We start from the raw sequence: 18,150 nt of genomic DNA, 5'->3' as shown, positions 1-18,150 counted from the left end.
TGCATTAGCAGAGTGGTGGCCTGTTATAAGAGCATTATGCAGTAGGTCAGCTGGATATGTCTTTAATTATTGGCATCTGAGTAAAAGTGTGATTTGGTGCACATGCAGCATATTACTCCTAACACATTTTATATCATCAGCAGCAAATGTGATTTCAAAGGAAATCACCTAAAATCTAGATACAAGTTTGATCTAACAAAGTCATCTATTCAGCACAAAGATGGATCAGTGAAACCCATGAAAGCAAAAAAAAAATCCATTTCAAATTATACAGCAATAGCTATACACGCAAAACTAAGTCCAGCACCTGTTGACTGTACTAAGTGAACCTGCAACACACCTGTTAAATTAAGGGAATATTATTTACTTATCAAAGGGGGGTGGAAGGAGGGGGACTTTTCTCGTTTTTTTTAATTATCATTTTTTTGGCACTCCCTGATGATTCAAGGAGTTCTCCATGAGCCCCCCTGTGTGACTGGCAGAAAATGCATTACCCTCCCTCCACCATAAATTAGTTATTAGATTTTTAAAACTTACTCTTTGATGTTTGAAAGTTAAAAGATGAAAGTTGAAGACGAAATCCTGGAGATAAAAAGCACAGATTTTTCACTCTGGTTGTGCATGCTGGCTAGGACGTACATGCTTTATTTTTGTCCAGATTTCAAAATGAGATGAATGATAATTGATTTTAACGAAATATCACTATTTTCAGCTCAGATTTGGTTGGATGGGTTCCACATGTGTCAAAGGACCATCAGAAATTTAAAAATCCAAAGATAATTCACATTTTGACAGTTTCTGGATAAGATAAAATGGTATATTTTTGCCAGTGTTTAAAAGAAAAACATGTTGTTTTTAAGAATCGGTGGTAAAATAAATGCAATATAAATAAAGGCGCTCTTGTGCTCCCCCCTCCAACCTTACAAATAATTAACTGTCCCTAATTGATGCCTCTTGACTCAGTGTCTTAAAGTCACTGGGTCTTCATTAATTTAGGGAGGCTACAGAGCCTTTGAGGAGCCACCAAAACAAACCTAATGAGGGGCAAAGGACCCTCTTTGAACTGATTTGTTGTCGGTGTTAGAGGCTGCAGCTAATACATGTGGCACTGGCCTCTTCACCTAAACTGGTCCTTTCACGTCCAGACAGGCTGGTCTATTTGATGACAGCTCACTGTGATGGCAAAAGTAAACTCACCAGACCCACAAATTAGGGAGTGATAAACTCATCCATCACCGTTGCCGGGGTGACAGTATCCATATACGTGCTGTAGCCTGGCAACGGTGCCCAAACAAAAGGTTTGCGGGCAGCGGGCTGATTTTCCTGGCTGGGCTGAGGATGAGCCAACCCGGCAGCAGCCCTAATGAAAAAGGGGTCAAGCAAAATGGAGACACGGGAGGTCATCTTTCTGTGTTTACCGATGCTCGCAGCGCAGCGGTGAGTCCTGAGACGAGGCTACTGTCCGCCCTCACGAAAGACAAGAGGAGAGTCCACCTGGCAGGGAGAGGTGAGTCCGCTGCATCAGGCCCTCATTTCCGCTATTTGGTTTCTCTTTTCACAAACAACGCTACTGTTTCAACCCCGGAAATAGCAGAAAGGGGAGGAGTTTTCCCGCTTTTATTTGCTTACTCCCAATTCTCTAATTAGGACCACCTTCATATCGTCTTTGTTTTTCCTCTTTTGTGTAGACAAAAGGTTATTTGCAAAAATACATTCAGATAGCCTACACAAACAAACAAACAAAAAAGAAGAGAAAAACTAAAAATGCATTAAGTGCAGGAAGTTAAGTTTCGGACCATTTTTTTCTTTTTACAAAGATGGATTTTTCCAAAAACTAATAATAATATTGAATGATACAGGCCTACAGCTTGTTATTTGCAGTCTTAGCTTGACTAAAGTATAGCATTAGCCTACATCAAACATATGTAGGCTATTTCATGATTGTTTGATTTTTAATTAAATTTTATTTGGAAAGCATCCTTTTGTTTTTGTTTTTTAATATTTCCTTATTTTTAACCTGACCTACAACTTTGATGTTTCTCATTAACATTTCTCTTTTCTTTGTATATGCATAAAATACATTTAAAATTAACATTGGTACCTTTATTCTTTTGTTGCGTTGTAATATTCTCTATTGAAAAAAAGCAAAATTACAGCAAAAAGCTAATCCTAAACATTGTGGTGTATACAAATTTAAATATGACACATTTAAAAATGATCTGTTGTGGGACTGCCGGACTTTGTCCGGCAAAAATGATATAGTACTTAAAAAAAATGTTGGATAGTCAAAAAACATTGATTTAAGAACTTCACTGTACCTTTCTTTAGGCCTAACACATCTGTAATTTAGCATGGAAAATGTATGTAGCACCAATCATGCTGCATCTACAGCAGAAAGAAAACAAGAGTAGATATACCTGCTCCCTCAGCTTTAATAATAAGACTTGAATGCAGTTAACACCTGCAGTTAAGTGACATTTAATTATTTAGTTAAATTACTGACTAAAGCCCGGGTTTCATGAACATTAAAGTATCACCCACTGATACTGAAAAATTTTGGTTTCCATCCAATACCAAGTAATACAGAGCCAGAATCGTTCATCTCAGTACAGATGGTTGACTTTATATTATTAAAGGTGGTTCATGTTAGGGGAGAGCATCATGATTTATGAGGTGAATAATCAGTCTGCTAACATAACACCTAATGATGACCAATTACAGTTTGAAAATGTAACATTAAACTGTGCTGAAAATCTGATTTGACCAAAATATTCATTTCACTACCATATACCTGTATATTCCTGCCTCTCTGAACAAACTCGGCCAGTTTACTGTGTCTCTGTGTTGGGGGTCTGGATGCTGAGGCATTTCCTTCATCCCCCCTTTGCTTTGGCTGCAGCTCCAATCTTTCTGTCTCATGTATTTTTTCCCTTTTTCATTGAGCCATTACTGCAATATATGAGAGATAAGAGATAAGATTTAACTACTCAGGTTGCACGCCACAGTGTGCTGCGTGTGTGCAATGCATTTTGTTTAACTGCAGACAATACAAAGCAGTGGATAAGTAAACTGCACATGATCCAGATGTGTTGATGTAAACCATACACTGTTTTCACAAACAGTTTTACTATTATTATTTGTAGTATTGATATTTTGCTATCGATCCGCCCACCCCATAGACATTTTGTATGAGATATTACCCCTAAATATTCTAATATAAAACTAACAGTAAACCTGAAAAAGAAGTTCAGTGAAATTACAGATAAATAAACAGATTCAGCCATAGTATTTAAGTTCACCTTTTACGAAGCAACAGCTCCAGGATTTGTATCCAGGGTTTGTGAAAAACAGGGATAAAGTGTTATTCCACCAATAGGTTCTCTCGAGACAAAAAAACAAGAGTCTGTCCTTTAGAAGACGCTTCCATAAATGTTTATATCTCTTTTATCTTTTCTTGTCCGGCACCTAGTGTTTTATCATAGGGATGTGCGTGCTTTTTTTTTTTTTTTAAAAACATATATTTATTGCACATTTTGTTAGTTATACAAGCAGTGAACAACGTGCAACAAGAAGGCACATGAAGAAACAACAATAATATTAATAATAATAATGAAAATAAATGGAATGAAATTAAATAAACTGAAGTGAAAAAAAATGTGCATGCCTTTTGTGGACCAATAGGTTTTCTCTCAGCACGGTTGCTCTATCCTAAAATAACCCTTTTATCCTCTTACTGTTTCTATCATTTTCAAAATCTTTACTTCGACCGGAGTGACGTGCCAAACTCATTTTAATTTATGGGCCACCTACGGTCCAATGTGATCTTGGTTAGGCCGGACGGGACCTGAGCTAGCCACAATGTAATAAACTACTAAGATAATAACTTATTAAACATATTTCTAGGGGAGGATCTGTACTTGAAGGCACAACCCCATTTTTTGAACTTCTTTCTGATTGTTGAATCCTTCAAGATGACATGTTAACTGCTAATCATATATTAAAACTTCAAAAAAAGTATGTTTTTTTCCATTTTAGGGTGGAATTTCTGAAAGTCTCAATCACGGTTTCTTCTCGTTGTGACCCTCCTTTTCCTTGGTGATTTTTTTTCGGTTTGATACTGTGTTTTGTTGACTGAAAAAAATTGCATTAACTGTCTTTCACAGAGTATTACAGCGAGGAAGGGAAGACCTTTGGACTGCGTCTTGTTCGAAAAATAAAGCAACAGCTAAGCACTGATCCCACTGTCCGTCCAGAGTATCCATCTCCTTTTGGTCTGAAAGACTACACCAGGCGAGCCACAGAGATTACTCTGGGGAAGAGCTCTCGAGCTATAGTGGAGGACCGGGTAATCTAAGCTGTACACAAACACATTGTAGCTTTGGTAGACATTTACACCTCTGCTTGCACTTCAACAAACACGTAGAGCTGAAGCAGTATCCTAATTATCCTATCAATAAGCATTGTCATTATCTGGAGGCACTGTGCAGAAGAATCTGTATTCATACCCTCATGGATTTATGTCCAGGTTCATCCTCAGAATAAATCAATGCAAAATTAGTTCTCAAATGTTTTTTGCATTAAGAACTCAAGTCTTGGTGTTTCCTGACTGCTACTGAAGGTGTTAGGTGTCCAAACTCCTGGTTTTACCGCTGCTGTGCGTCTTGGTGCTGAACTCTTGAGACACTGGTCTGATGTCAGTGCTGCTTGGTGCGGGCCGGTCTACCTCTCTTCTCCTTGCGATGGTAAGTAAAACCAAATTTCCTCCTGACAGTGTTTGAAGAGGTTAATCTACATTTTGCCAACAGGCAAATGCAAGTTAACAATAAAAAGACAGTAGGTTCAGTGGTGGGTTTGAAGGGTTGTAACGACAAAAATGTTTAATGTTCGTGCAAAAGCGCTTGACTAATTTTGAGCAAACTGAATTTAAAGACGGATAAATTAGATAAAATGTTTGTGGCAATTAGGACATCATAAATCAAAATTTGGGGCAATTAAGTTATTCTAATATTTATAATTTAATTTGGAAATTAAAACATTTTAAGACATTTTAAGGACCTGCAGACACTCTGCTGTAGTGACACTAATGTAAGTTAGTTAATGCTAGTTTTTTGCACCAAATAAATGGAACAAGTTACAAAAGGTATTGAAATTAGATTGGTATGTGTCTGCAGATCATTTTAAGTGTATTCTGGATTACATGGTTGTTGTGCAGTGTAGCTTTGTGTAATTAACAGACATGATCATTTTGCTGTTGTTGTTATGTACTTTTCACCAATGGCAGATTTGTTTGTTATATAACTTTTTCATCTTTTAACTTTTTTTTTTTTTTTGGACCGTTTCTAATTCTTGATAGATAGTTGCTGCTGGTTATTTGTTTTTATGGACTTTATCATATTATTGCAATTGCTATCATATAGTATATATCCTTCTTGCCCACTGGATTTGAATTCAGGGCTTTGCAGTAAAATAGCACAATTCTCAGTTACCTTGAATAAACAATGGTTTGATTGATACAGAGTAGACTGGCTATATGGAGAGGAACCTTAACATATTCCAAAACACCAGCAATGTAAAATGTCAATTTCAAAATGAAAATGCCAAACAAAAAAACCCGCCAACACCACGTAAATTGTCTCCATGGAAACAAGAATCAAAACTGAAGCAGTTGTCAGTCATTAAAAGAAGCAAGGAGTTGGCCATCAGTGATGATTTTAAAACAGATCATCGAGTAAAGCCTGGTTTTTAAAAATTGTGAATCACCACAAACAGGTGTTTGAGCCTCGCAGCAATAATTAGCAAGAATGGAGGATGACTAACATGTGTGCCACAAATAATAGAAAAAAGATGATTTGCCACCAGTGAGTATAAGCTGTATCCATCGTAACAATTATTGTGAAAGATAAAAATGAGTAAAAAGACTTTACTGACATTACAAATGCAGCTCAGACCAAAGGTTAAAGGTCCCCATTGTAATTACATCCTTAGTTTTGTTTTGTAATCTTCCCTGCAGACTCACTGGCAGGTATCTTCCAGGCAGCAGGGATCCAAGATATCCGTGAGTATTATTACTGGGATGACACGCAGCGATGCATTTGTTTGGAGAAACTTCTAGAGGATTTGGAGAAGGCTCCAGAGCAAAGCGTTGTTGTTCTGTCAGCTTCTGCCCATTATCCAACCGGAGCAGACCTCTCTCAGAACCAATGGGCTGTGATTACAAAACTCCTCATGGTAACTGACGTGTACATTTATGCTCTTTTATCAAGGCTCAAATTATGATAATAAGACAAGAAGCTCTTGCTCCTCCTCATTTGCACTGTTTCAACAGAAGCGCCGGCTCATCCCTTTCCTGTTGCTGCATGCTCAAGCGCTCTGCTTTGGAGATTTAGAGCGAGATGCCTGGCCCGTGCAGTACTGTGCATCGCAGGGGATGGAGCTCCTTTGTGCTCAGTCGTTCTCCCACTGCTTTGGACTGTATGGTGAGAAAGAGATGTGAAGAACATCACTCTTTAAGGATTCATGTGTTTCATTGTGGCCACTGGCCAAAATGGGCCCACGCTACAAACCGTAATGTGTGATGATAAATCAGTGCGCCCCACAGCTATTCAGCTCCTGCCAGTTCGAACTCAATTTTCTTTTCTCTTGTGCAGTCAGATAGTGTCAGCCTCACGTAGAACTGACAAGAGCCTCTAAGCATTCATGTTTACCTCACCCTTTACACCCCAGACAATACATGCTAATAGTATCTGCAGAGTCACAGTCACACTTTTTATTGCCATTTTTTTTTTCTATTCAGTCTTAGTAGTAGAGACTGGTATCTTATTGTGCAGATCAGCCTGTTTGTTCTTGTATGACCTTGTGAATAATCACTCGCCCAGAACTGACTACTGTATTTTCTATTCTGAATCAGTGTCCCTCTTCAACTTAATTTTCAATAGCAGACACGTAAGAGATAAGGAGCAGAACATTACAACACTTCTGCTGGAACAAAGTGTTTTCTTCAACACAGACTCCTCCTCTCGTTCTCTTCACCAGGTGAGGCTGTCGGACACCTCCTGTGCGTCTTAAAGCAGACCTCCCTCCTGTTATCTGTGCGGTCTCACACTGACAAAATAGTCAGGTCGCTGTGGGCTCAGCCATCTGTAGGAGGAGCACATATTGTCGCCACAGTGCTCAGTAACCCTGCTCATCTTGTTGAATGGTGAGTCACGCTCCACTTGAATGAATATTCCAAAAATGTGACTTGGGCAGCTGCATTGCTACTGTATCAGTAGATGTCCTTAATGATGTCGGGCCATTCACACAGGCATGCCAAGCTTCAAAAAGCATTTAGCGCAACAAGTAAAAATCCTCCATTTACAAAATGCACCTATGCTTACAGGATCTTTCATATTTTCAGATATTGACTTATATATTTTAGATATTATTTCCCAAATTCTGTCCACTTTTTTAAATCCCAGGCAGGAAGAAGTAAAGCATGTTGTGGAGAGATGTATGCTGATCAGAGAAATTTTGAGAGACAGGTTGAGGCTTTTGGGAACTCCAGGTTGCTGGGACCACCTGACTCAACAAGGTGGACTCTACTGTCATACAGGCTTGAATGGTGAGTAGTACACGCAGCAGTTCTGCCACGTTGAACTTTTTCCTTATAATGTAATATGCTGTTATTAAACTTTATACACAATCATGAAATATGTTTGTCTAACTTTCTTTCTGTACAATTACAGGCCTTAAAGGGATTGTTTAGAGTTTTTAAGTTGGTTTGTATGGTTTACTTATCCATAGTACGTTTATTAAATACTGTAGATGACAGTTGGCTCGCCCCCAGTTTGGAGAGGCAGGCTTTTCTGACACAGATGTTAAGTAATGTTCTAATGTGGAAAGGTATAGCAACAATACATATTTTATGGTATGAAAGTTGGCAATTATCATACCATGAACATTTGCTTATCTACAATATTTAAAAAGAAAAAAAGGAACTGGATCAAGACTTCCACCTTTTTGTTTTTTTTAAAGGGGAGACTTTCTAATGGCTCCATTAAGAATGGTTTCAGGTGTTAATTATATTCATGTAACATTCATTCAACTAAAACTAATCCTGTTTTCATTCCTTTAAGGGTAGCTCTTTCTGATAATAATAACTTTAACACCATGAAACCATGATATTTTCTGAGACAGTTATCACACTGTAAAAATCTCATACCGTTGCAACCCAAATGCTATATTGAGAGTATTTTTACTGCTTCACTTAATGTCAGGCAGCTCTCTTCATTGGGGAAGCCTTTAATGGTTTCTGTTCCCCATCTATTCACTCGTCAAAGGCACCAGGCTAAATTGAGAAAAACAGTGATTTTAGTTCACTGAAAACAGGAGCTGCTGGTCTACAGCTGCATCGATCAGTTAGTTTCTGCTATTGTGTGAATTTGGTGATTCCCAACTGAAGTCTCAAAATAACACAAACCAACTAGATGTTTGAAGCAGTTGTTGACCGGCAGCTCCTGTGTTCATTAATGTTAAATCACTGTTTTTCTCAGTCTGGCTTTGAAGAGAGTGATAAAACGGCTTCCTATTTTCCTTGTAAATTATTCTGACATTAAGTTAAAGCAATGAAAATCTTGTATATAGATAATATAGCATACACCTAGACTGATACTCTTTTGTATGTGGGGCTGTTTTAGGTGGCTAAAATATGTTTTGTTGCTGACCCTTGTCCATAGCAGCATATTGTTTAGCTTCAATGTCAAATTAAAACTGGGAGCATGCTCAATGATATTTACTGTTTGTTATCCACTGTGTATAGACAAGTACCTCACTTCAACAAATATGAAGTATATCTTTAACCTTAATCAGTGTTCATTAAAGCAATATGCAAAGGGATTTACAGGGAATATTTATTTACAGATCTTTAACAGTCTATTTGATTATTTTATAATAGAGATGGTTGTTAATTATACTGATTTACACAGATTGCCATAGTATTCCAATCTTTTTACAGTAAGAAAAATAATAAAGTCCATGATATAATCAGAAATACTGATGTGCTTTCACATTTTTTTTCTTGAATACTTTAGGTGAGCAGGTTGAATATCTGTCAAAGAGGAGACACGTGTACCTGCACCCCAGTGGCTGTCTAAATGTGAGTGCAATCAACGCTCACAACTTGGACTACATAGCCGAGTCCATCCATCTGGCTCTGACCACTTCACCATGACCATATGGCTTTTGATCAAGCACTGAATCAGTGTCGAAGGAGCTGTTCAGTCTGACCGCAACTCATTTAGATCAAACCTTTCATGTGTCACTTTGAAATGTTCTCAAGAATACTGTAATTATTATAGCAGGCCCAGCTATTGCAAACTGTTATTAAATTGCTGCTGACTTTTGACAGCGATCATTAGTAGTTGTATTAGAGACCAAGCTGTAGGGGCCCTTCAGGTACAAAGATTCGAGTGTAGGATGTAATTGTGTTTAATGTGTGTAACATACTACAAACTCCGCCTACAAGCACATCTGAGGCTCAAAATGAACATGTTACATTTGGTTTGTTTAATGGAAAAAACTGGACTGCTAAAATTATCAGTGTGTTGTTTTTAGGCTAGGGTTTTTGTACTGATTAAACAAATGAACATGTCAATCAGTTGGCTTAAGAACCGCTGCTTGAATGTATGCTAAGCTAACAGCTGCTGAATGTCACTTAATTTTTTAGTGGACCAAGAAAGCAAATCAAGTGTATCTCATTGTCAAACTCTTCCTTTATGTAGTGGGCATGTATGTGTTTAGTGTCATAGGTGTGAGTTGTTTATACGCGGTTGAGCTCAACGGGTTTTTCTAGTTGTTGTTGTAATAAAGTAACATCAGTGAAGATACAGTGTCTTTGTGTGGCTCTATACGTCCTGTGCTTTGCCAGGGACAACCTGATCCGTAAATGACGTTACTCACCGGTGCTTTCTAATATAAAGCGAATCAGGAGCTTATGAATGGCTCAAAGATAACTTAGGCCTTAGACAAACAACATATATTGCTTACTGCATTTAAAGCACAAAGATGCACTGGCATTATGAATAACTTTCAGTTGCTGTAAATATCAGTCACACAAATAAATCTAAGATATATTGAAACACGTGTTACAGCTGATCAAAGCTGCCTTTAGAACTCAGCTGGAGTAAATGGCCTTTACTGAAACTTTGTCACAAATATCTGTGCTTTTGTAAAGTATATATCCATGTGCAACCTTGATGCACATCACCTCCTGCTTTTCAAATATCCCAGGTCGGTCTGACACTTGTATCTTTTCATAATATTACCGATTTTTTTCTTAAGATTCCTTCTCCTTACCTCTTGACTTTTATTTTCTTTTCTTTATTATTTTCATGTCTCAGTGAAGGACAGCAAAGTGATACAAAAAACAAATAAGAGAACCAACAAGCCAAATGATTATTATTTAACTTTCATTTTCAAAAACAATAGTTACTGGGTGATTGGGTGCTTTCCATATGGAAAACTTTCTTCTGAAAGGGTTGTATTTGAATTTGATTATTTGAGGGGTTTACTGCCAAAAAATGTTTTTAGTAACATTTTCTTGCAAATAAGAAACATTTTCATGTTGTGATGTGAATGTATTATACAGCAGATGACTGCTCATGGAAACATCAGTGAGTAATGCTCCGCTCTATCATGCATGGCAGTGTGCCAACTTTTTTTTTTTTTTTTAAATTTAAAACATACAGCTTTTATCTAACTAACTTTATACTCTCTTTTCATTTGTAAGATATGCCACTAATGTGACTGGATGTTGTTTGGCTCTGTGAAACAGGTTGTGACAAGATATTTAATGGAGGCAGTGTGCTCCGCTCTTTTCATTTCAGTGACCGGGGTGAACAACCAGGATAATCAGCATCCACCATCATACAGAGTCTGAGCCATTAAATGCTCTTTGCAGCCCTTTGATTTGCATCTGAGTGTGATTACATGTAGACTGTGTTGCTGATATGTGCTGTTTACATGCAACTGATTATTCCTCATGCAGTTTTCCTCACATGCATATACAAAGGGGACTGTGTAAAAAAAACAAATATTACCATGGAAACACAATTTATATGGTCTGCAAAAGTCAAAAGTAAATGAAAGAAGGGTGCTGTTTGCCCTCCAGTAAATATCAGCATTACCCAAAAAAACATTCAGATCTATAACAAAGAAGACTCGACCATGACTGAATATTAAATTTCAGTATCCTAATCAGGCTGTTTTCACAAACTCTTTGTTCATTTCCCCACAAAAAGTAATGCAAACTGCAGCAATGATACAAACTATTATGGGTACATTTTTTTAAGGATATCATACGACCCATTCTATGAGATAAGTTGCCAAAAAATATGTACATATAAGTTTGAATCATAATATTTTTAAAAATAAAATGTCAAACCCTGTAGAGTTATGCATTTTTATCAGAAATACATTTGAAATACTTTTACATTTGAAGTACTTAAACACTGGTAGACATCACTGAAGATTTAGTCATGACATCTTTTTAGCGGCACTTTTTAATAGTTTTTAGTTAAGACAAAATACTTTCAAAACTGATGACCTCTCTTTAGTTTTAGCTGTGTTTAGTGCTAATTACCAAATGGTAGCTTGCTAACACCCTAAACATCAGCATGTTATCACTGTCACACTGACCTATGGATGTATAAAAAGAACTGGATGCAGCGTTGGCAGCAGGGCCTCATTCTTTGAAAGTTGCTCAGTGGCTCATGAAGCCGAAAAAGCCCAATGTCCGCGGATCTGGTAACTTGAATCAGGATTAAATAAATTAATGTTGTGGCTTTTCTAGACTTTAGAAATGATATTAGACTGAATGGATCAAAAAACAAGTCATTTTGCTGAGGTTGTGATGCTCAAAAATGAATCCAGTGATTTACAGATGTCTCTTCCTCAGTATAAGTCAATGGAAAAGGTCTTTCTGGGCTCTATGGCATCACATGACAGAGCCAAACATAGCAATTCAACGTTTGGCCACTATGTTAAGTTGGCCTTAAAGTCTTATGCTGTTCCTGTGGGCTGTGGGCCCTGTACAGCCTCGCAGAGCTGCTTGCATGGCAGTAGATTCTTTTGTTTTGTTTTTCTAAAAAGCACACCATCCTTGTCATTAAAGAAGATTAATCAGTGTGAGGTAATCACTATGTCTTTATTTTAAAAAATATTTTTGCACTTCAAATTGCAAAAGAATAAAAGGATATGTTTTAAATGCAGTGTGATGGGTAACAATCTGATCAGCAACTGTGGAGATATTAATGTCTAACATCAAGAAAACCATCTGTCCACAAATTTGAGGGTGAGGTTTCAAGTAGCATAACATCTGGACGCTATTAGCTGTAGGTAGATCATTTGAACATATTGACTGAGGGAAACATATACTAAATACTTGACCTATAAGGAAAAACATTGCTAAGAATATAAAACCCTTTGAAAGGTCTCCTTAATGTCTCATATTTAGAGGATATTGGACAGGGGAGCACTGGACCCTTGGGACACAGATTTGCTTTGGATCAATATTCTGTCTCTCTGCCATCCCTCTTCAGCATGCACATCCAAGCAGAGACATTGCTGTTTACCCAAATTCTGAAGGTGCAATCACTGGCCAGATAACACTCTATATCAATGCATTACAAAAGCAGTTAACTTTGGCTTAAATGAGCAGATCTCCAAATTGTCACAGCAAGATAACAATCAAGACACAGAGCAGCCTTTCATTACCACAAGATGAAACGATTTTAGGTGCTCATCTGCTGGCCTAGTCCTCTAGTGCACTTGGACCCAGAAAATGATGGGCTGATTGACAGTGACCAGTGATTGGCCATGACTCATACACTGCATGGACAAAATTTATTTTAAACAAAACAAGCTTATAAAACTGAATCTATTTACTGCGAAATTATTCCCTAGAAACATAGTAATTTATTTCTAGTGGAGTGACAATAACAAGGAAATTATGTGTACTGAATTAACCACTGTAATAAAGACAGCTAATTATATAGTGTTTCAATTGTGTAAGTCATGGATGCATGATATTTCTCATCTTTAATGGAGCCATATTCAAATAAAGCTTCTTCATTATATATTTATCATCTGTAAACTAGGTCTTTTGTCAAAACCGATGAATTGTATTTATCTGGCGCATTAGTCATACATCATGCGGGTAGTTCAAGCTACATGCTAGATAAGTTGTCATAAGCAGAAATTTTACTATCTAAATGAAATTTAAAACATATCATGTAAATGTTCATATTTAAATCCATTTTATCATATTTGTGATTGTCTCTGATGCTATGTGTCATCTTGTTATGTCTGACAATGTTTTTCTTTCTGTACTCAGATCTCTCTGCTGAAATAGATCTTGATCTCAATTAAATTACCTGATAAAATAATGGTTTAAAAAAAATAATTAGGATATATATTGTGGGGGAAGCATGGCTATCCCTCCAATGGCGTTCCATAAACTTGGCGAGGAGTATTGACTCTGTTCTGGAGGGTCTGACTTCATACTGAGACACTTCATGCTGCTTCTAACTTGTGACCCATCTGTGTAACAGCCTCTTGTACGATAAAAATACTTCCACAATTGTGTTGAGTGAAGAAGAGGGTGGACTGAAGTTGCTTGTTTTAACTAACATGTAAAAACTAAAAAAAACCCACAACAAATTTGTTTTTTAGACTGCAAAAAGTTAACCATCTTCTGAGTAAGTGCAGGGGATATGTCCCCTGTGTCCCCCTGTAAATAAAACCCCCGTGTTTAACTGCACAGCTGACTGCAGGAAAGAGAAACACATGGGTGACTGATCATCCTCCACTTCATCACTCAACATTAGAAGTTTTGATTCCCTCTCATTGTGGTGTTTTGACCTTGGAGACAAGCTCTCTGTCTGAATGCTGGGAACACGGCCTTTCAGGAGCTCACGACATACTGTGGTAGATTATAATACTGCTGTGTTGCTGTGCAGAGCAGCTCTTCAGTCATATATCTGTCAGAGAGTCATTCAGTTTGCGATCATGATTGTTCTAAAGGAGTTTGTCGGAGTTGGCAGCTGTCTTGTGACACTTACCATCTCTCAAAAAACTGGTGATCATAGGCTTTGTCTTGCCCGTTTACAAGTCCTTCAGGTTTAGTATTTTTTTCCATGTGCTTCAGACAAAAGTTTTGGGGTCCAAGGAGGAATTTCAATTCGTATTCCCAAAGTTTTACAAAGCACAAACCATAAAGCCAATCTGGAGTATTGTAGAGTATACTTTGAAGTGATGGATTTTCAAGGCCAGTCTCTTATACTCTGTCCATATTTTGCATTTTTATTTTTACAAATTGATGATTTTTTTTTTATCTTGAATAATCTGAACTTTGAAACAAAAAAATGAATGAAGAAATGAATAAAATGCTGAGATCTACGGTTTACACTCTCCCGAGGTGGTGTGACTTCGGTTTGCTTCACAAGGGTCTGAGATTGTTTGGATATTCACATTTGCACAAAAAATACACAGAGTCATCAATCTGAGTCCGCTTGAAGGGGCCAAGTGTGAAAACACTGTAGGGTTCCTTTAGTAGCCATTCACTTTTAACTCTTATTGTTGCACATTCTGTTACTTAGATTTCTTTACTTATTGCACAATGCAAATTTGATGTTTTAACTATTATTTGTTGTTTATAGAGTCTTCATTTCTTACCCTGCACAGTAGCTACGCTTCTTTGATGTACCTTGTTTTTCTTTAATCCTGCACTACAGCTGCCCTTCAAGGACAAAATGAAGTGAATTCTCTGTTTTTCATGTGCAGTGTTTATACTTACATCTCAAGTGAATTTTGTCAGCAAGGAGCTTATGTTCCTGCCTTGAACAGAATGACACATCTGCTGGTGATCCTGTGGAAAGAACAATAGATACTCTGATCTGATGTTGCTGTAAATCTGAATTTGATGCAGTGGTGGAATACATAAGTACATTTACTCAGTTACTTCAGTACAACTTTGAAGTTTTTGTATGTTGAATATTTTCTCCTACTTTATACTTCTACTCCATTTGCTCCTAGTTACAGGCAAATATTATACTCAATTGCATATGTCTGTCTTTTTTTTCTTGTTATTTTGCAGCCAATGAACCTAACCTGTATGTGTCAAACAGAAACTGGAGAGGAACTCATAAGATTCACACACCTGGATAAAATGTGTGGGTCTTTAATCAGGCTCAGGTCGGTAGACAGTTGATCACTCACATAGGCAAAAGTATCCAAATCGACAGGCAAAAAGGGTGGTCAAAAGGCAAAATTGGTCTAACATAAACTCAGAAGGAACACTGAGAAAATGCTGCATCTCTCACTCGAAGGTGAAGATGATCTGGCAACAAAGGAGGGGAAGACAAGGACTTACATACTCTAAGACAAGGGACACAATGAGACACAGGTGAAACACATTAGCGTGGGGCAAGTAATCACAAAGGAGGGAAACTCGTAAGGAGGCAGGATCTGAAATGAGACAAATCAGTGGTTACCAAAATAAAGCAGGAAACGCAGGGATGACAAATATAGATGAACTCGGGGAGCTTGACAGGTTATGATGGTGTGTCCTTGAACTGTGGGAGGAAGCTGGAGAACCTGGATAAAACCCACAATGACACGAGGAGAGCATGCAAACTCCACACAGAAGGGCCTAAACTGACATATAAATTGAAACCCTAACTATAATCCAAAAATATAATCATTATTCTGAAATGGGAAATTCTGCATATCAAGAGGTACTTTTAGTACTTTTCTACATTTTGATGTTGATACTTGATGCTGTATTTATTCAAGTACAATTCTGAGTGCAGGACTTGAAGGGGAGTATTTCTGCACTGTAGTATTACGACTTTTACTTAACCATTTAAAGCCTGGAGCAACATCACTTTTCTTCTTTCAGACACCTTTCACAGGTGTTTAAACCTTTAACCCTGTGTGCATGAGTTTGATTACATTTAGAACATAATTTTTAAAAAGCTGGCGAAAAAATGACTAGAAATGTCTACAACAGAAAAACAATAACCAAGAATAATTACAATTACAATTCTGCTAGACAATTAGTGTAATTTTTAAGTTCTTTTTCCTGGTTATCGCCACCTTTTTTGTAGGTTTTTGTAGAAACAACATTGCAGACTGACTGATATAAACAGCTCATTCTAAGGTAACAAAAACACAATTTTTCTCATTTTCAGGTAATTATAAACTAATGACAAGATAATTATAAAAAATACATTTCCTTTATGCCAATAGATGCTCCTAAATCCACAATCTCTAAGTTAAAGATCTGAGCGTCCCTTCCACCACTTCTTACTTGCGGGGCAAAACCACACATATTCCCCAACAGCCTGCTTGTTATCTTATAGAAATTAGGCCTGTAATATCAAACAGGGCGACTGCAGCTGCGCAGCATTATGGTCATACATGCAGGAACTTGAGAACATGCAACACAAAGCCATTAAATACCCTGAAATCTGGAAACACTTTACACAGCCAGACAGTAGAGGGAATTAACCACAACAATCTAATGTACAGTGTCCTGCTCTGTAAGATGTTTCTGTCGCAATTACATAATCCACTGAACGAATAAACAAAAAACATGCTTGTTCATGTTTTTGAAAGTTTAATTTCTGAACTTTCCCAAAGGCTTTTAGATTGTCAACTAGAATTAAAACACAGTAATAGCTACGACAAAGAAATATCAGCAAATAATGGAGTGATCCAACTCGAGCAAACAGTGTTACCTTTAAATGCTACCTCAGCCTTCGTCTCACCACCTTATATGTGAGTGTGTGCTATTGATTTAAAGAAAAGATGACTCTGCTACATTGAAACTAACCTATAAAATCCAAGGAGACCTTGAATAGCCCATTTTTCTGCTTGTCAATTTCTCATGTATTTATCTTCTAATTACTTTGTTTGCTTTAGAAAAAAACTTTTTTTTCTCAAGTTTAGCCAAGTTTCATAAAGAGGTCCTTCATTTGCAGAGACAGGAGATGAATAGTTGCTGGTTCTTTCACAACTGAATCTCTAAACTAACAGTTTTGAGTCTGGCATGAAAGTCATTTGACACATTTAGGTCAGAAAGTTGAGTGTGAACTGTTATTTATTTGTGGTTGTTATGTTGCATTTTCTGTTTATCTGGCTTTTTCCAGCAACCTGAAGAATAAGTCCAGTCTTTACACTGCCTTAACAGATCCTGCTGACAGGAGACTGAGCTGTGATTGGCAGCATGCAGGAGGAGGACTAGGGAGAGTTAACCTCTATTGATTACGAACAAACTCTTGTAGCTATAAATGAACGTGGTGAAGCCTCAGACACACTGAGTACAACTTCCATTGTGAACATCCCACCAGCAGGCCTGGTCCTCAGGCTTCACGCAGGGTTATTGATTCAGAATCAATCCGCTAATGCCAGCATATAGCCATGATTGTTTTGTCTCTGCCCCAAATTGTTTAGGAAAAACTGAGAATCAGTTTGCAGAAATGAAACACCATGCCTGCAGTGCTCCAGCTCAGACTGTCCTCCTCTCAAAGGCCACTCAACATTCAGACATCACATCACGTCACCTCCTTATCAGCCTGCCCCTCGGCCCCTTTTACAAATATTTGTGACGGGTGAAGGAGGACAGTTCAAACATTAGAGCAGTGACCTCAGACAGCAGTGGGACCTTTAGGGCATGATGCTTGTCATTATTACCCATGACTCATAACCAGTGGCATTGTAAGACCTGCATCTGAGGCTTCGGCCCCGAATGTTTTATTAATGACCAAAGATCTAAATGTATCGGCTACATACATTATATATATATAAAAAGGAAAAGGCTTAATTTTCTGAAAGTTCAGAGTCTAAAAAGTCATCATTCCATTGCATGCATGAAAGCCCATGAGATTATTATAATATTGTCTATCAAAAGTGCAAGTTTTTAATCCTCTCTGCCTATCATTCAGATTGATGTTGCAGCTAGTAAATCTGGAGTTCNATTTTCAGAAAGTTCAGAGGCCAAAAAGTCAACATTCCATTGCATGCATGTAAGCCCATGAGATTATTATAATATTGTCTATCAAAAGTGCAAGTTTTTAATCCTCTCTGCCTATCATTCAGATTGATGTTGCAGCT

The 18,150-nt window shown here is 37.5% G+C and overlaps 1 protein-coding gene across 1 annotated transcript; it reads left to right on the top strand.

Annotated features, from left to right (window-relative positions):
- Nucleotides 1-1,338: 1,338 nt before the first annotated feature.
- On the top strand, nucleotides 1,339-9,421 carry got1l1 (glutamic-oxaloacetic transaminase 1 like 1). The gene is made up of 8 exons (XM_042488937.1): nucleotides 1,339-1,507; nucleotides 4,164-4,345; nucleotides 4,619-4,742; nucleotides 6,011-6,228; nucleotides 6,326-6,476; nucleotides 7,033-7,198; nucleotides 7,458-7,600; nucleotides 9,069-9,421. Exons 1-8 carry the CDS (start codon nucleotides 1,339-1,341, stop codon nucleotides 9,206-9,208), a joined length of 1,293 nt encoding a protein of 430 aa, XP_042344871.1. The 3' UTR covers nucleotides 9,209-9,421.
- The last annotated feature ends 8,729 nt before the right edge of the window (nucleotides 9,422-18,150 follow it).

Source organism: Plectropomus leopardus, chromosome 6, assembly GCF_008729295.1.
Source record: "Plectropomus leopardus isolate mb chromosome 6, YSFRI_Pleo_2.0, whole genome shotgun sequence".
Lineage (NCBI taxonomy): Eukaryota > Metazoa > Chordata > Actinopteri > Perciformes > Serranidae > Plectropomus > Plectropomus leopardus.
This window is presented reverse-complemented; position numbering and strand designations above follow the sequence as displayed.